At 34.8% G+C, this 21,277-nt stretch overlaps 1 protein-coding gene across 1 annotated transcript in view; it reads right to left on the bottom strand.

The window, feature by feature from the left end:
• Positions 1–21,277, bottom strand: part of LOC115444004 (monocarboxylate transporter 10) — a 109,047-nt gene that overhangs the window by 67,614 nt on the left and 20,156 nt on the right. Inside the window, exons 2-3 of the mRNA XM_030169609.2 lie at positions 17,483–18,218; positions 17,146–17,378 (exon numbers count right to left, since the gene is read on the bottom strand). Coding sequence (XP_030025469.2) covers positions 17,146–17,378; positions 17,483–18,135 — 886 coding nt within the window. The 5' untranslated portion in view covers positions 18,136–18,218. The remainder of the gene's footprint in view (positions 1–17,145; positions 17,379–17,482; positions 18,219–21,277) is intronic.

Below are 21,277 nucleotides of genomic sequence, written 5' to 3' on the forward strand. Positions count from 1 at the left end.
CCTCTTAGGATGGACCCAGGGGAGAAGGAGGGGAAATCTTCGCGAGCCCTCATAGGCCTCAGTGTATATTTACAAGTAGGAAGTATACACACTGTACTATGTTGTCATGCATAGAAGGTCACGACTTTTATCCCTTAAGGGGTAGGCAGAGGTGCAACTGGTGCACCTACTTTCCGCTGTGCGTATTCCATCCCATGATGTGATAGGGGCGAGCCTATTGCCATGTCAGGCACAAATTCCAGACCCCGGGCTGATACATACTTAGTAGAAAATCCCAATATCACTTTGTGTGACTCTCGGGCTGCTGAGGCCTCGGGATCGACTTGGGATCGAACCTCAGCACTGCAGTCGTAATGTTATACCACTACGCCACCGAGGCAGTTTCAATAGATATTTGTGAATTCCAGTTTAACAGTAACGTTTCGTAAAATATTTAGAGATATTGTTAGAGTGCTGAACAAGGAAACCCTTCAAATATTTTGCTGAAAGTCGACAATGCATGATTTGTCTGGCATAGGGGTTGTTCTAAAATATCTGTTTTCTTCGTAATTACAATAATATCAACCCTGTGTTATATACTATGCCCCTATTGGGCACGGGCCTCCTCTACTACTGGGAGGGATTAGTCCACCACGCTGGCCTAGTACGGATTAATAGACTTCACACACCCTTAAAATTCCCATAAAGAACTTCCCAGGTATGCTCGTTTCCTTACGATATTTTCTTTCACCATTAAAGAAAGTGGTCATTCACAAATAATACATACATAACTTTAAAAATGTCGGAGGAGTCCTTCGGTTTTGAACCTACGAAAATTCTTTTTGGCAGCCCGCTCCAGTCCCAACTAGGCTATCGCCACATAACACTAGATGCTAACATACCAATATATCCCGGTTCACAAAATATAGAAAGACAAATACATTTTCTGCTTTATCACGTTGCAATTACCTATCATATTAGGGTCCGTTAATCGCTTACCGAAATCATCTATCAACGTAGACTAGTCATTCGGGGTTCGCAGATTACAGAATTGCTATCTCCTTAATAGATACCGAAATTTGAATGACAGGTACATTATCATGGTGAGTATCAGAACTGAATTTCAAAGAGAGACGATTTCAGGAATTCGTTTTAATTTCAGAATTTATTTGATTCGTTTGCTGGTTTATTACTTCACGGTTATAAAATTGTTGGACGGGAATTCTAAATGACATTGCATCGTGATAATTTATACAACACTATGTGTCGCTCGCGGCTTTAGTCGTATGTAACGCAATTTCTGCAATAAATTTCCAGAGTATATTTTCCGGTATATAAATTTGTGTACATTAAGCCAGAGCCATGGTTTGTTTGTGTATGCCACCCAAATTCGTTTAGTTTCCAATTTAACGTCAAATTTTTAACAGATTAACAAACACATTAAACTTTTGCATTCATTATAATATTAGTAAGAAATAAGACTTTAATTTTTATATGAATTGGTACATTCCGTCTCACATGTTAAAACGAACATTTCCCCTTGTTTGTTCAAAGACTTTTCCATTGTTTCTAATTTGGTCTGCTTTATAAAAAGTACGCCCAATAAAACACTTAATATTATCTTTAATTATTATAAATTAATGTATCACAAGATATGATATTGAGGCTCACGACTGCCAAATTTTAAGTTATAATGAACACAATATAAAAATAAATGCAAACGATGTATTATGTTAACAAAACCTACGTGTTTAAATTAAAAGTTACAAAAGTACTTAATATTGCATGGAAAATACTTTGTTTACTTGTATCCTTTATCTCTTCCCACAGACCTTCTGGTCCTTGTTCCAACATTTATTTATCCCTGGCTTTTATTCAAGACCTTTTCGTGTTAAAGTCATGATTTCATGGGATTATGTTGTCACGCAGAATTAAATGTTTTTATTATTAATTTTAAGAAGTTAATCGGTTTAAGGGTTATTTCTATTAGTTAGTTTTTTATTTTTTTAGTAAAATGCGTCTAATGTGTTTTATAGAGGGTAACATATTGGGCAATAAATATATATTACATTGAGATATTCATACTTCATTGCTATGGTAATATTTAAGAACTATTGATGACTATTACGTATACCTATTGCCTTCACGCAAAGAAAATATTTATCATTGTTGAGTACAGCATAACCGTACGAATTATGTCAACAATATGTTGACAAAATCGATGACTCCATTTGACACTCATTAATAGCTTTGATAGGCAATTATATTGGACATACAATCATGTGCATTGCTTCTGTGGCACACTGTAAGCACACAATTACCGAATTATCAAAACACGCCTCACGTGTTCCTCGTTAAACATCAAACCACGCATGAATAATATCATTTGTATAACTTAATTAACCTAGTAAAAAGGTCGTCGTGAGTTAAGATGACTTATAAAAATCTTACTTTAGACATGTCTGCAAAATAAACATAAATAATAGTTGAAATATGATGTCGTCGTTCATTGACAGGGCAATATATAAATATCACCGCACTCGATTCGATAAGGCAATAAGAAATCTAAAATCTAATGAAATCCCTTAAATGGATCACAACCTCCGGATAATGTAGTACTCTTTACAATTCTGCGATAATATCCAGCCATAATAGGATTATAAACTGTCAACCTTGTATTCACGATAGTAATGAAACTGGAAGATGGACGGAATTAATGGCACACGCATATATTATGCTCAAAAGCGACGCACCATAGTTTTTCGAAGCGGTTTTTGCTACTATATCTACTATCAGTATAAGTAAATATCAAAGCTGTCGGATATATTTGTTGGAATTATATTGTTTTGTTTATTTTTATGAATTAAGAAAACAAGTTATCGCCTTGTGAGTAATTGATGTATTCCAATTCGCTGGGAAACGTGAATTTAGTTTTAATTTACAACAAAGCGCACGCAAAGTCAACATTAGTAAAAGGGCAATGTAATTAAAATTAAATTTGCATTGTTTTGCAATATTTCTTAACATACTTACATTTCGTTTTCTCAATTGTGATATTCGAAATTAAAAACACAAAACATTATTTATTATTTTATTAAATAGATTTGGCTTTGTATGTTTTTCTCACATTTATTCGTGACCACCGGATCCCTTAGAAGTAGGCCGATATTGGATGGACGGTCATAAAATGTAAGCCAAACTATTTTGATATATAAAGTAATAAGCACTTTGCACGGACTCCGTTTGAATGGGACAAAAGCTGGAGAATGACGACATAAAGTAGTCATAATAATTATACAACACGGAAATATAACAATTATGTACGTCACTAAGCAACATTAAACAATTATTAGTTTAATTAAACTTCTATTAAATTGGTATACTAATTAACTTAGAATAGAGGTCTGGAGAATTTTCATTGTCAGACCGCAGAGCCTTTATTTGGGGCGTTTATTTGGCTTATTTCGGATAAGGTTTGAATTGACACAATAGGCAAGGTTTTCGAATTGATATCGTCGTTTGATATTATTTATCTGATTACCTTCCAATAGTTTGGTAACTTGAATTCGTATAAGGGTTTTGGGATACAATCAGATTTTGTCTAGGCGTAGAAATACAAAGAAAGTATATTTGCCTTCATTGAAGAAATAACATCGTTCTTGCGTTTGCTGCGATAGCGTAGTCGTATTGCAATACGCCATGCCATGCCGAGGTCTTGGGATCTATCCACGGGTCGGGCAAAGTAATATTCGGTTTTCTGCGCAGTGTCAGTCTAAAGTTTGGAATTTTGCCCAGTAAATAGTAAAAACCTCGCTTTCTATACGAGACCTAACATAATTCGCGAAATGTGGGTGTTACATCTCTGCCTACCCCTGAAAAAAGAAAAAGGTTTGATACTATCTATAAACATCCTTCAAGTTAATACTACTTACTAAGTTTTGACTACAAGTTTTATGATAGTAGAATCTGTCGAGTGCTTTTAGATTTAAGTGCGGTCGCTGTTAACCGAACTTCATGGATCAGGAAGTAATTTCAGAGACGAGTCTTAAAACTTATTCTTTTGTACTTGTTCTAAAGACAAATCTGGTAAATTCACGAATATATTTGAATGAATTAATGTTAGTTAAAAAAGTTTATGAGCGATTTCATACGAGTACGGGAAACTGATCCCACTGCACCTGATAAGTGAAGTGGGGTCAAATAGAACAACTGACGAAAGGTGATTACCCCTTGGCAGTCGATACAATTACGCCGGCCTGTTGGAACCGGATATACACACGCTGATCCAGGAACGCGACACACTTACGTAACCCATTATGGCGGGTTTCAACGTTTTGTACGGTTGTCACTATCCGGGCGGATTCAAAATATATCCTACCACTAGCAACATGTCAACAGATACTCGACACTACAATATTTCTTTTTATAGCATACGGCGACTCAACAAGCAAGCGGGTTTCCTAATTGTAACTGATCACTGCCGCCCTCGGACACCCACGATCTTTTATGGGTTTGTAGGAGTTATAAGTACCTTAGTAAGTAGACGACCTTTTGAAATTTTTACGGCTGGAATATTATATTATACTTTCATCTCTATCTTGTTATTGTTTAAGGGACTTAATTAAATAGGTAATAACGTCAACATTAGGAATTTTGAGATTTCGTTTTCACATTTACCCGAAACAAATATTTGCTAATATTCATTTTGTAACAATAGGTTTATTCATAATAAAAAAAACGAGCAAAAAATCATTTACATTGATTATCATCATCATTATCGGCCCGTTACATCTTTTGTAGATGATTAAACAGCGTCAACTACTTAAGGTTGTTTTGAGATATTTTCTTTGACAATACATTACATAGATCCACTACCCAAACCACTAAATATTAAGTACGTGGTAAAAAAATGCTATATTATTGGCATATCGGGGGCGACCGCCACGTTTCTTTGACATTCTAATATGTCCCTCGTATGTCACTCGTGTTCAATGTGGCGAAAAGTGGGCGATCACTATAAATATCCTTGTAGCGATTTATTCGACATGTTGCTTTGTAAGTCTGACCTCTTAAGATACCGCGTATTTGAGGTATAAATATAAACTTTGTTAGGCATTTTGATAGACTTGCTAACTTTGTCCGTGATTGCGTTTGTTTCGATTATCTTCTTGAAACAGATTTTTATTATTATTGTCAATGAAATAGTTTGGTTTTTTAATTTAGTAAATTAAGAAGTGATTCAAAAAGTATAAATAATAATATTTTGATTAATAATCACTGCTACATACTATAACCTAATGTAATTTTGTTATAAATAGGCAGATTATCATCGTAATTTTGCTAAGTTTAAATAGATAATCTCATTTCCATAATACGTAGCGGACCAACATCACATACATACGGTTGATTACGAGCAAAAGTTTGCCCTTTATTGGAAATTGGATGGTGAGCTCCAGGATTACTGTTGTCACGTATACATAATTTATGTAAAAAAATGTATTTATAATTTTTAGAATTATGTAAAGTTATCACAAACCAGGTTTAAAGGATTTAAATTTAGTATGATACTGATAGTATTTAGATACCCACTTATAGTGACATTTGTGACCATTCTCTTGAATTGGGTAGAGGCTTAAAGATCTTAAACTGCCGAGTCCACAAGCATCGAACAAAAACATGTTATAAAAGTATAGACGAATATTCTTAGAAAGTTACATAAAACGTTTCGGAACGAACAGTCATAATTACATCGGCAGTAAAACATAATCATCCATAAACACCAATTCGGTAGAACGTTGAACACTTAATTTATTAACACAGCTCTTACCAAGTTCATTAAGTGTAAATGGATTCTTAGTTTAGGCCAGTGTAATAGCGTCTTGTACTAGCTAGGGTGTATACTCAATAAGCTATTGAATACAAAAGCAGCTGTGGGGCTGTTCTTAATCGCGCTGTAAGTTTTCTTAAGGCTTGTTTATTTGATAGAATTAAATAATTTGTTAGAAAATAAATTGTATAACAGAGGTTTTAATGTTTGTAATGATCTCTGGGTCCGATTACCTTTACAAAAGAAAAGTGGTCTTGACTTTGTCAGTAGAATTGGTGTTTTATTGTTCTCTCAGTGTAACTCTACGTAACGAATGTACTGATTTTACTTTAGTAATAAAATTCATAAAATTCTCACTCAATCTTAATTTATTTTAAACCATAGCCCAATAATTAAATTGAATAATAAATTGAGTTTTCAACTCATAATTAAGACAATAATATGCTCTACCCATTTTCCTATCATTAAGTACTTGTTTTTAGAATCAGTTTTGTCAAAGTCACGGCGCCGTATTACTAAAACTAATGAATTTAATACTTACATAGGTAATTCAAATTTTGATGCAAATTGCGGTTATCATCAAGTGACAATCAATAGAGACAATGTACTCATTCTACAAAACACTACAAACTTTGTTCTAAATAGCATCTATTTCGATACGACATACATAGTAAAGTTTATGTAAAGCAGGTGCGCGCCAATAATATTGTCTAGCTAAGCTGTTAGTCGCCATTACCTATCTCGTTGGAGATTCAAAACGGGTTGGCTGCGAAGTCGCATTACCATGTCCCTTAACATAAATGTGATAAACCCATTTACGTTGCATCGCAAAAAGTTTTGGAAATGCCGGCTTTAGACATATTTTTTAATAAGTACTTTTGCTTTTAGTGATCAGCCTGTAGAATTATAATAATATATTTTTTAAGGTTTTCAAAAATGTGCTTAATTTTTTCATTTTTTTTTGTATCAATTTTGTACATTTACCTTTGTTATTGTTATAACAATATACGACGTGTTAAAAAATGATAAATTAATGAAATACGTAAATCCTTTATAAATCACGCAAAATTTCCTCGTAGAGATCAACGCGCGCAATACAGATGCACTCTCTGTTCCTTCACTCTCATAGTCCAATGAGACGACAATCCGACATAACCGGAGAGAGATTACACGCAGGACCTACGGCTTGACGTGCTTTCTGATGCACGGTAGTATTACACTAACATACAGACTCTGAGGGGGGACTTCGAATTTTAAGGATGGAATTACCCAGTCACCATTATTTTTGGCCCGACACGGGTTTCATACCCGGGACCTTAGCGCAATAGTTGCACTTATACCACGTACGCATCACAACTATGCCACCGAAGCAGTCACAGAATGTACAAGACACCAAAACCTCATCAATATTCTTCTGAGGGTTTTTACAATTGTCTCTACTGATAAATCTAACTAAAATATCTCACCCACATAATAAAATAATAGAATTGCCTATTAGGTGTATTAGTTAAGTGATACATGTTAGAAACAGCCCTTATTTGCTAACTGGATGCAAATTCAATCACTGTGGTAAACCGTCAATCTTTGTGAAGACCTAATTTGATTTAAACGGTAACTGACTCAGTGCTCAGCTTCTGATGTTAATTGTCGACGTGGGTATCCAACATTGTTATAAACCAAAAAGATTTGTTACCTCTTTGGTAATATTCAAATTGGTGACTTATCTTATAAGGTAACTTAATTAAAATTATATTAATATTATATCCCAGAGCCCAAGCCAAAATATATCCAAATATATTTAGGTATATGCAACCTACGGGAATTCACAGAAAAGGCTCCTAGATGTATTGATTAATTATTAAGATTAAGTCTGTATAACATCGCATTAGTATTAACTGGTATGGTGTTATAATATCTATATATGTATAAATAAATAAATAAAAAAAAAAACACTGTAAAGAGTCAATACTGAACCTGATGGTAAGTGGGTCCAGATATAATGTCGACTGATGAGATATGACAAATTTCTCGCCAGTTAACACAATTATGCCGGCCTGTTTGAAACCGTACATATACAGGTTGATCCCAGGACACTACGTACGTGAGACACCATGCCGAGTTTTACACTTTGTAAACTTTGGTCCCTATCCGGGCGCATACAAATAATCTACTTACTAGTTACAAAGACTCTGAAATAGTCGTTTTATTGCGAACTCTTATTTGAAAACTACAATTAAACTGCTTTGCTTTAGGAATTATCAGATTGCCAATAGTCGCTGTAAATGAACATTTTTTAATAGAAGCAAAGCCATTTATCGTGGACATTAGCAGAAAAAGGTAAATGAAGTGTAAGCCTTTGTTTGATGTAAAATGACTCATACTTGCGTCCTCATAGCGTGAAAAGACGTGATCCTTCTTGGGACATTATAGGTTAACCATGTAACGTCGCATGATGTATTACTACCGATTTATATTGTCAGGACAATTTATGTTGTAGCTTGTGGGTTGCAAAGTTATGTTCAATATATAATATATTGATATTACTTAGATGCGTATTTTAGTTAGCAACATTGTTTGCTGAGGACTACGGAGCGTACTTTGTCCAGTAACATAGGTCAAAGTTCAATACGGAGCGTAATTGCCAAATCAACTTTGCAGTTCCAAATATAAACAAAGAAGGTCCTTTTATTGTTGTTGTTGATTTTGATTACATCTTCAAGAGATGCAGCAAATCAATATTAATTTATTTATTTATTATCAGATAAGCAGTTATAAAAAACTGATAAGCGCCTGCGTCTTGTTAATCACAAATTATTTCTTAAATACGTAATGTATCTAACAAGTCCAACGTCAAGACTGTTCTTGAATATATTGATAATCCGAGCTCACACCACATCTTTAGGCAACTTGTTCCATGCTTCGACCATTCTATTACTTAGAAAGAGTTTGTGAGGGAATAAATTATAATTTACTGATAATTAAAAGTAAATTATTTTGTAACGTATGGGTCTATTTCATAATTAATTTATATTATAATATAATATTAACGTTATTGAAATTAAACACGTAAAATCTATAAAAGTACACTTGATATTGCATAACTAAAAAATGTACACAATATTTATCAGAAGGTCCCCAAACTAGACGGTGTTTGTATCGGGGGATACCAGCATGGAGTGGATATCGAGACTTGGGCCTACTTTATACAGAAATTATACTATGATACAAGACACATAACTCATAAAATGAGACATTATGATTTTTTAGTTTTAGGTCCAAATTATATGATTGTATTGAATGCGGTGTTTTTAGGTTATAAAATATTTTTCATATATTCATATGCACACGGTTTCAATGTAGGCGTTAACTTGAATAATAACGTCCAAATGCTGAGGTAGGAACGTGAAGGTAAAAATGTAGTTTTTGTTCCTTTTAAAGAGTATTTTTTATGCTTTATGGATATTGGTAAAATTGCCAAAAGCATGATAAAGTTATCAAACCTTTTCCTAAACCTACATGCTCAGTCCTCGAAAAGAACGCGAGTGTAAAATATAGGCCTCAATGTTTATTCAACAACTTTGTTTGGACGGGATATCAATTTTATCAGGATGTCACGCGAACGGTAGATTATCGCTCTTATAATTTTAATATATTTTATGTCAAGTATAAATACTTGAAACGCATTGGAAGTCATCCTATAAACTGATCGAATCTATTTTTACAATGTTTATGCATCGGTTCACATTTAGCGTAACGAGGCTGCTAATATCTATTGACTAGTTTAGTCTCTCAACTAATTTTATGATTTCGTTTGATCTACTTTCATGTTTCTGAGTCTTAAAATAACCATCAGTATCGAATTACGTCTTGTTTTGCACAAATTGATCATAATACACAATGAAACCAGAAGCCTTTATTGACAAGTGTCAACTCATAAATCATAATATTGCAAATCATTGTTTCAAAACTTTACGCAACAGTAATCTAAAACAAGTTTTCTGTATAAAAAAATATAACCAAAGCAACAAATTATATTGTGGCGTTAACGCGACATTATGAAAATATCCATTGTATAAACGTATTTTGATATTATTTTTAAAGGCAGTTAAAAATTACATAAACATGCAAACACACATTTTCCCTTTGGAAGGTGTGTCATCCAACTATATATAATATGTGGTGAACTTAATGTCATTAACCTGCTCAATATCACACTCCAGACCCATACTGAGCAAAACCCAATATTCGAATGGTGGTAGGTCTCTCATATGTGACAGTCCACCTGGGTAGGTACCACCGCAATGTCTGTTTCTGCCGCCAAGCAGCAGGGTGTAGTCACTATTGTGTTCCAGTTTGAAGGACATTATAGGCAGACACTACTGGACATAATAAGACTTAACGTCTCATGCCTCAGGATGGCGAGCGCAGTGGAATACCAAACAATATTTTGTAATTCAAGGTGTTGGATGGTGTTTCGCTCGTATCGCTTACCATCAGGCCAACGGCAAGCTCGTGTCCTCATTGAAAGCAAAAAAAAATTCAACCGTCGCAATTAGGAATTTCCATAATTTTTTAAGATATTATAATTTATGAGTTATTTCTGTACGTAAACAAAGATGTTGCGTGTAAAGATAACGAGTTACGTAGAAGGTACACGTATGACATGAACGCGGTAATATTACGTTAAGGTGGCGGCGTATGACGATTTTTCAATGAAGCCTGACACAATGGAAACATTAGCGATGACCCGATTACGTCGCTTTGAAATGTGTCTAATGTTAGACGCTGTTCCATAACATTTTAAGTGATGTTTACGAAAATAAACTATCTATTTGTGTAATATTGAAATCGAGCTGTATTTATATTTGATTCATTTTTGGTGATTGGTATTTATTCTAAAGTTTGTGTTTGTCTGTGTATCGGTTTTGTTTGAAAGTTTATGTATCTACTCAATATTTGTATTCGTAAATTTTTTATGAACTTATAACACAATACATGAATATATTTTAATTAAAACGTATAACAGGTTATGTATTATTTTTCAACAAGTGAGAATCAATACAAATATTGTTCGTTCTTTATACTAACAGTAAAAAGGTCACGTTGAAATTCGAATTAAGTAAGAAGATTCACATTTCACAGTATTGTCTCATAACTTTTACTATCATGATCTTCAAACCGAAATACAACCGAAAACCACCATATTATAGTTATTTTCCCTAACGCAAAGGCTAGTTTAAAACTATAAGCATATTGTTAATAATTGATGATTGTTTTCATTCATCGGTGATGGTAAATTAAAAAGGGTACATTATTTTGTACAAATTTTACCTAAATAAATATATACTACCCTCTTAGTTGTAATAAATATGCTTTAAACGGTTTTTTTAAAGATTCGCGTATATGGCAGTTGCCTGTGACATATTTCATTTTAAACGCTATATTAATCCTATTAAACCTAACTCACTTTATACATAAAAGTCAGATCCAGCTTCAAGAGCTATCGAACGCAATTTTTTTGCATTTTGTAGCGACAAACAGGTCACAGGCTTACAGCCTAGTCCTACGAATGCTAGTCTTGGTTTGTTTGTTTTTAAAAGGACGTTTCCTCATTTAGAGCATTAAATTTGATATTTCAATTGTTATTTTATAACGTGGTAATTAATTACCTATGATATGGCGGAAAAAATTACAAGGAAAATTCTAGAGAAAATAAGTTGTTATTTTCTATGCAAAAACAAATAATTTACGGATACACAGATTACAGGTAATAAGTATAATAAAACGATTTCCATACGATATCTTGTATAATTTAAGCTATAACGGCGTATGTCCCGCAAAAAAGGATTCAATCTATATGAACATTGTCGGGATTTGTAGGGTATTAGGCAGTTTCAGGAAAACTATCCAGTTTCTAGCAATGTATTCTATTAAGCATGTTGCAATATTATTAAATTAAAATCTTAATTTCGAGGCAATAATTACTAGGATCGCAAAAAGAACAAAAAATATAAGAAATATATATATTATTATGAATAATACTAATTTCAGAACCCATAAAATCTCAACATATTTTTGGGTTTTAGGACCCTAAATGTTAGTGTCCTTTGTAGCAATCTGCGAACAGTTGTGCATTTTAAAAGAAGGCTTGATGTGGGCGTTTAGTTGGAAGTACGTGGATAAAATTTGGATACACAATATGCGTATTGCGGTAATGTAGGGGTATTATGTTACATAAAACTTGAAATTTCAGTCAGTTACTACAAGGTGTCAGTATTTATTTAAAATTCAGTTATCCACATGAGTAGGTAAACTAATTCAAAACTTCAAATAGCTTATATTCTTGTGGGTTCTTAACAATATTTTTGTTTCTATACAGAACTAAAAAAAGGAAATACCTCACTTCACACAAAGAAAAAATGGTTTCAATTTAGCATGTATGGGTGATTTAAAATGTTATATTATTCAGTTACTTTTGTTGCTGACTCTACTTAGGAAATCGGTTAGTATTAATGCAGTGAAACCTGGATTTAATTCCCAGACAGGGAAATCAATTTTGCCACGTTTTGATCCGAAAATCATGTGTTTACTGACAAAAAAACTTTTTAACAAAAAATTATATCGCCTCAAAAACCAGTGAAAAGCAAAAAAAATATTTAATATGGGTGGTCAATGAGTCGGTGACTAATTAAATTTGCTAGTTAAGCTAGATAAATACATGAACAAATGTACGATATCTAACTTTAGTTGAAACGAATTACATGGATGTTAAATTAACAGAAACAAGAAAAATGATTGAATTCGTAGCGAATGTGTATGGTAAATAGAACATTATTAGAATTTTAAATTGTAGCTTTACTTAAATTAAATCGCAAGCATGCCTAGAGCGGAGAATATGAAACTGTACCTAGTAAGTATATTAGTAGTTATACTAGTTTGTGCTCGCGGCTCCGTCTGTGTGAAAAAGTTTTTCCGAGATAAAGTATTCCGGGATACAACTCCCACCATAATATATTTACCCGTGATAGAAAGTACCCTATGTCCTTCTCAGGGTCTCAATCTATCACCATACCAAACTTCATCCAATTTCGTTGAGCAGTTTTTAAATTTATCGCGTTCAGACGAGCAGACATATGCAGCATTTTATAATATATTGTTGAGAACTTTTTAAGAGGAACAATTCCGTCATACATGATTTTTCCCTAACTTTAATCGTTTACGCAACATACGCAACGGAAGCTCTCAAAAGAAATACATTTTCCCTGCTTTTGCAACATTTTATCGACGCGTCTATTGGTCATATCGTGATGTTATATAGCCTAGAGTCATCTTCTCTAAATGGGCTATCCAATCCAATTATCCTAACATAAATTTTTAAATTCAAACTTGTAATTCCTGAGACACAAACAAACTCTTCAGCGTAATATAGCTTGATAAAATGTTTAAAACAAAAACCTTTTTTCTTCAAAAATGAATATTTTTAAGAAAATTTTATAGCTAGCTATTAGAATTAATAGCAAGCTGGATTTTCATTTCTTCTACAGCCTTCATCGCTAAATGGACTATCCAACACTAATATTTTTTTCTATTCAAACCAGGGCCCTTATTATGTATGATAGTGTAAACGCGTAATGCGGCTGTGTCATGTTATCTTCGAGAAATGTGCGTGGAATGGTATTCTGTAAGCCAAATTTCTATAGTCCTAAACATGATGCGTTTTGTTACGTGCTTGTTACGCACGGTTAAAATAACGTGTGGGATAGAGAATACGACCCCAGTTAGTTCCTGACATGGCGCGTTCAAACAAACTTTTCAGCTTTATATAATAGTATAGATATAGATTAGTTACATACATCGCTAACATAAAATGTGCATGTTACGTGTGTCTGGGAACATTAAACGGTAAACACTTGTAGCTCAAACGGCTCGCGCGATGTTAGTTTGTTTAGTAATGTGGAAATATAAAAACTTATGCGTTTGTTGTTCTGGAATCTGGATGGAAGCGGTTGCATAATATTCATAAAATGATGGTTCATGACACGTTTATAGCGACAGAGACGTGAAACAGACCAAAAAATACAAGATATAAAAGTAGTCGGTTGTTTTAAATGTTTGACAGATTTCAGCATGGATTCTTTTTCCATTCCTTGTTATTCCAATACACTGAGGTGTTGGCACAAAACACAAACCGCCTAACTGGGTACAACCATATCTGAAGCACCTGAAGTTGGGCCGATCGTAGAAATACTCACAAAAGGTATCATCATACAAAGAATTATTTGTTTAGAACCTAAGTCTTCGTGGTCTCCAGCCCGTGTCGACAGCATTTACAATTAAATATTGACATTTCACCGCCTTCCAACTATTGTTTAATATGTATACTATTCACGAAATATATAACAATTTGTTACACATTTGTCCCTGCGATTACGGCGCAAAGGGTACATTGATTGATGGATAAACCTTTTTTGTATGCCAAGCGTTTCTTTTGCTACGTATCTACTCGTAGAAAGCACCTACCTCTCACAATGTAGGCCTATAACTTAGTATAATATCGTTATATGATGCTAAAATTAATTTATGAGCTACCGACCAATAACTCTTTATTCAAGGTTTTGTACACAACGTATTTGTTTGCACCAGAAGGTATCTTTATAAACAAATCGTTTCACTTCATCACGCTTTCAAGATGTTTTTGTTGTTCAGAACAGTGGATACATACGCAAACGTATATGTCGATATTATTAGGTTAATTTTAGACCCAGTTAGAAAATATAAACTTTTCCAACGATAGTTTAGTGCAAACTACATTAAACTATACATTTTACTACACTATTAATTTACATCCAGCTATTTTATTACAGAGGAGGGAAGCGCGTTGAATACAAATCTGGCTCGAATATAAAGCGAGAGTTTTTAGTTAAACACGGCCTTTGTCACGGGATTTCGCGTCACGTTCTTAATATTCGAACACACTGTGATTTGTTGGTATTGGCAGTTTGATTTATTTAAGCAATACCCGAAGATAACACGTTTAGACTAAACAATGTTGTCTTGATTTGTCGAGTTCGCCTTTCTGTTTTGTTAATTGTAAAAATTACAGAAAGCCTTCCATTTAAAAATATTATCTCCTTTTCTTCTGCCTATACCTACAAAGGAACAAATAGATCATCTAACGTAGAATAAACAGAACAGCTCAAAACACCAACTATATCTGAAGCATGCAAAAATAAGTTATTTAGAAATCTCAGGCGTCATACAAAACGCAACATTCCACTGCCACGTAGCGTTGATTTTCTTTGAAACAATGGTACAAACTTAGTCGGACCAGCCCGTTCATATCATAAATAAAATATGTATATGGAGTGACTTCTTTTAAAATATGTTTTAAGTGAACTTACAATAAGTATCTCTAGTGGGGGTAGGTATCTCATATGTGAGAGTCCGCCTGGTAGGTAACACCACAATGTCTATTTCTGCCGCTAAGCAGCTGTGTGTAATCTGTTGTGTTCCGGTTTAAAGGACATTGTAGCCAGTACAACTACTGGACATAATAAGACTTAACATCTCATGTCTCAGCATGGCGCGCGCAGTGTAATACCAAACCATACTTTGTAATTCAAGGTGTTTAATGGTGTTTCTAATGTTTATGGGCGGTCGTATCGCTTACCATCAGGCGAACAGCATGCTCGTCTCGTCATTCAATGCAATAAAAAAGTACCAATTCTTATCATTTTGACGAGAATGGATAAACATTAAACATGAAAAAAAATTATCAACAAAAGCTTTACCAATAGGATACTAATTTTATTTTCATGAGTAATCAAGATTTATATATTTACACTAGATTAAAAAAATCAGATAAATACATTAATTTGGAAACTGATTCTTAGATAATCAGTAACGAATCTCTACTCAATTTGTTAGCAAATTCATTTAGTTCTAGATATGGAGCGAAACGAACACATGTTTCTCACTTCATCTATACTTATAATAAATCTGTAGAGAGGTTAATTCTGTACATGAAATATATTTCCTAAATAACTATCAGGGGGTGATTAGGGATCGACACTGATGCCAAAAATGCAATTAGTAACATTTTTGTCTGTCTATATAACCGTTATAGAAACAAAAACTACTCGACGGATTTTAACGAAACTTGGTACAATTATTTTTCATACTCCTGAGCTGGTTATGGCTGGTTGACTCACAATAACACGTGTAACTCCCGATAGCTTAGCAGTTCGAAGCTTTCTCATTATATTTGTCTACTCTTACGTTTATAACACTCTCAGTCATCCCTAATTAAAAAAGTTAACATTATTAAATATTCCATAAAAAAGAATCATAGAAATCGGCCTAGAAACACCAAAGTTATACATGAAATACGCTAATAATAAGCCATCACGCGTGAATACTGAATCGTGCTATATGCTTCCTTCGATTTCACCAGGATCCCATCATCAGACCCAGACCGGACAATCGGACCTCCTTCATACCACCATACATTAAAAAAACATCCCGACAAATTGAGCACCTCCTCCATTTTTGAAGTCCGAAATCCACGCGGGCGAAGCTGCGGGCGGAAGCTAGTTAGAAATATTCCATTACGCAAATTTGAGACTAAAGCAAAAAGGATCTATTTTTAAAGAGATTACATAAAAGCTTCACGTTTCTCAAAAATGTGTGCAATAACTTAATGAATTTGTTTGAAAATATGCCTCGCTGGATTTTTATGTCAAATTTGTTCTCATAAAAGTCATAACAAACCGGAGCATAAACACGAGAAAGCTAAAATATCGTTGTTCATGTTTAATGTGTTCAAAAAATGTAAGTAATACGAAGAAATTTCCTCCCTTGAGTATCCGAAGCTTTAGACATTTTGCAATCTGCGTCGTCAGATGGAAAGTGAGATCTAGGGATGAACGCGTCACGCCGATACGAACTTTTGTGAAAGGCCCTCTATAGAACGCCACATGATAAATTAGCTGGTACCCACTTCATTAATCTTTAAATATCGACGAATAATTCATTTAGATGTGAAAACTATGTTTACATCCAACATGTTTTCAGTTTAATAGGTTAAAAAATAAAATATCAGTTTTACATTCCATATAAAATATGATATTTTTCGATAAGGTCAGAAGGAGTTGTATATTGTTCATAAATATAATAATAGATTTAATTAATCCACTGGAGTCTAGACGGTATTGTAGTTAATACTTTTAAATTATAATAAGATCGTAGGCGGAGAGAGATTTGTATGTATTGAGAGTATCACAACTGCTTTTGTGTACATAAAATATTAGAATAAAGGAGTAATTCTAAAATTAACTTACCGTGCGTATATAATGGTGAAACACGATATTTGACGGCCGCGGTACATGCTATAGCCCCCGTGCCGCCTCCCAGTTGTAGACCGTGTGATAGCACTTGTACTATAGTACCGACGACAGTGATGGTCCACCCCCAACCACCTTCGGGGTAATAGCGTCGGGCGAGGGTGAGCGCGGCGCGGGCGCGCAATGCAGCAGCCGTCTCAGCGCCCACCGTCGCACCGGCACTCGCGCACCTGATGCAGCACAATACTTCAAATAAACTCAACAAATCACCTCAATACAAAATAGCACTCAAACATCACATGCTTCTAGAACACATAGCGAACACAACACTAACCGCCGGAATTGCGCTACTTCCCGTGCTGCCTCGTACCCTACACTTTTAGAGCGGCCTCGCTCTGTATAATTATTGCACTTGTCCGGAGGATTGATGCGATTAGCACTAGCACCGCACGTGCATAGCAAGTCTTCCGCCCTGAGCCGTGGCGTGGGCCTATACTTTGGTTCATATTTCTCGCGACAGTCGCATGATGGAGTCCGCCATGACAACAACCGTTGCAGCAACGTTCGTCTACGTATGGAGCTGGCTCCTCGCTCGATGGCGCTCGCTTGCCCTGTGTCCAAAGGGAATGACGAGCCCTTATCGCATTCGCGCGAAGTGACCCCAACTGGCCGATTATCATAAGTGATTTTCCTCCGCGCATCTCTTTTGTGGCATGTGAATGTGGGAATGAAATTGGGCGTAATGGATTCTTTATCCGCTCGACGGTCCGTCTGATTCCCTTTCGCGGTAAAACCATTTTTTATGTTTTTGACGTCCGATTGAAGGGACTTCCAAGTGGCAATAACTTCTTCCCGGGCAAGCGTATCACTGAAGTTTGGGACGGTGCTGGAGTCAGGGACTCGTTTCTGAGGGCGCGGTTCAGGGTCAACAGTGACAGGTACAACCCTGAGTCGGGAGGGTAAGCTGTCAGATCGGCGGAGCGTCATTGTCGCTGCGATTTGGGACTTTCATTTTTAAGGCGCAAATATTCCCCGATCACACCTCACTTATGTTGTCCTCATTTTTGTACCTGAAACGTAATGTTTCTGTTTTATAAATAAGCACTCGTCATTCGTGTCAGCATACCTATTAGCTAAGTTACGGGAATTACTCACGAAGGTAAATGTAACTTCGCAGACAGACACACCGCATGATTAAGACGCTCTAACTTATGGAAGCAAAAATAACGCCTCGCACTTTGTGAGATTGAACTGCTGCAATAAGTTCACAGTCGTTTAACGTCAGTCAGAAATCGTCTACTTGTGTAAACAGGTTGTATGTGCCAACCAGATTATTATTATATGCTTCACACAAAATCTTAGAAGGAACCAAGTACTATTTAAATTACAAGGTTTTTACCCATTTTGTGTTTCCATGAAATATTCATAAACTTGCTAACTGTTATGTAAATAGAGAGATTTACGAAAATGAAAGCGGTAAATGTTGGGCCAATAGATGCGTAAGAGATCCGGACGGCAAAGTATATGCATAAAATAATCCCGAGACCTTCAAATGATTTATGGCTTCTATTTATTGTATTGATATTAAGAGATGATATCATACAGTTATATTCGAAGTTGGTAATGTTACAATAAAGGTATTTGTGGGCGTATTTCGGAAACTTAAATATGTTGGCATTGGTTTCGATTCATAGAGCATATTATTACTTTCGACATAGGATTTGCTAAATATAATATATAGCCATTCGTACGTCGTCAAACCTTTCTTATTAAAGATTTTTGATACTAGAGGACAATAAAATGCTATAGTGTTAAAATAGATTCCTGAAATGTGAATTTTGGAACTGAATCCAAGATTCAACTGTAAATTGTTTAAAATGAAACATATTTATTTCAATACCGAGTCAACATATGAAGCGGACCACCCTTAAGTTCATAATAATGTCGAGAAACGGTCTCGAAGCAAGTTTTAGTGTTGGTCAGTTTGCTGCCAAGCGGCAAGCCAAGTTAAAGAACTTTTAAAACTAAACTGACTCTATGTAACCTGCGACTGACCGTAGAATATTGTTCTTTTTTTTGCTAGGCGTCCCTATCGTCGACACTGGATAATCCTGTGAGCGGAACCCCGGCTTTGCAACTGCAGAATTCCGGTGGAGAGTGGGGACGGAAACGGCGTATGGGTGGGAATTACCTAGGATGGGCGTATGGGAAATGTTCGCGGGGCCTTTTAGATCTCAATATTTTAAAACTAACAGGTATACACACTAGAATATGTGTCGCGGCCCGTGATAAATATGACAGATATTGATCTTGTATTGGCATCTATTTAGTGCGAAGACCGAGCGTAGACTGAAAGTTTGGATGCTAATATTTATTACATGGCAGACAGATTGAAAATTTTATAATTTAGCCGTGTCCGTATATAGTAGTCATATAAAGGTTAGTGCCTCGGTGGCGTAGTTTTATTGCGTGCACAGTATAGCACAGGTTCCTCGGGTGCGAATGGCGGGAAAAGTGATATTAGGTTCTTCTACTCAGTTAGAGGCCGGATTCTGTAATTTGGGTCCAATATGTGGGATGACTCATCCCCTATCACATCATACAACGGAATACACATGGCAAAAAGTGGTTGCGTTGACATCAGCGTAGGTGGGTGGTTCCTTTGTGTTTAGACATAAGGTTGTCTCCTTGGTCTAGTAGAAGCGTATAATAATGTATTACATCAGGATTTTAGATTCAATTCCCAGGTCAGAAACGCTTGGAAATAAGCCAGAAGCTGGATCATCAGACAACATCAGACAAGCGGCGTATATATGTGTCATAAAAAATTCTCTAGCTGCAATGAGCTTGGTAAAAAATTATTAGCATATGCCACTGATAAATTAGCAAGTTTTCTTAGCTGTTAAGTTACATATAATATCAGGTAAACAATAAATCTAGTAAGTTGTTAATTTTATTTTATTTCTAAGTCATTTTTATATGGAAGTAAATAGACATAAATTAAATATAAATCGGCAAATTAAATAGGGTTCTTGTCTTTTACGAAACATTCCAACATATTGAATCGAAAATAAATTAGAAGCAATACAAGAGGATTGCAGTATTCACATGCAAACCGTGCATACATTAAGTGAAGCGACTGGGTCTCAGATGAGAAGCACTCTCAATGGTGGAAAATTAAATTACTATAGTGGATCAATTGATTTAATGAGCAGTTAATAAATGATATAAGACTTCATAATCTACAACAAAAATTACATGACACCGAACAGCATTCGAATCATACTATGATCACTGCTAACATTCATAGTAATAATAATAACTAATATTATAAATGTAAAAATAATATTTTCTGCCCGTTACGCTTTTCGGCTAAATCACTGAACCGATTTCTATCACATTTTATACTAGGTTTTGCCCGCGGATTCACACGGAAAAGCCTTTCCCGCTATAAACGTCTCTAAATTAGGTACCGTATATATTCATGGCGGCATCTATAGGATATTTAAAAAAGTATAGGTATTTAAACCGGGACCAAATTACTGGGAAAAATTACCTATATGCTAATCGAAGAAATTGATCCGTGTACCAAATTTCATCACAATCCGTTCAGCTGTTTCTGACCTTACTTCTAACATACAAACATTTAAACATTTTCACAAATATTCCATTTTTAAAATAAGAAATAAGGATATGAGAATAATATAAAATGAAGTAACTTAAACCTTAAAAAGGAAATACGTACTTTTTAAATATTTGTTTCATACCAAATTCCATGCAAAGCGCACTCAAAAGCTAATTTCCTATATAGGCTTCTATCACCCATTAAATATATTACCTACGCCCTTCATATTGGGACAGAAGTGCTTACACACTGCAAATTATTTAGTAAGTGGCCTTTAGTGTTGCAGGTATGGCTTTTATGTATGGAACTAAATTAAATTCACGCTAGAATCTGAGCTATACTCATACGGCACAAAGTACTATTGGAAGTATTAGGATGTTACATTATCAATAATATATAGTTTCCATCCAGATATCGATCAAGTCATGTGTTGAAAATATATTTAAACGGTAATATATTTATCATATAAATCGTGGAATCTGGATATATTTGTTTATATTTTTT

Source organism: Manduca sexta, chromosome 19 (assembly GCF_014839805.1).
Source record: "Manduca sexta isolate Smith_Timp_Sample1 chromosome 19, JHU_Msex_v1.0, whole genome shotgun sequence".
Classification (NCBI taxonomy): domain Eukaryota; kingdom Metazoa; phylum Arthropoda; class Insecta; order Lepidoptera; family Sphingidae; genus Manduca; species Manduca sexta.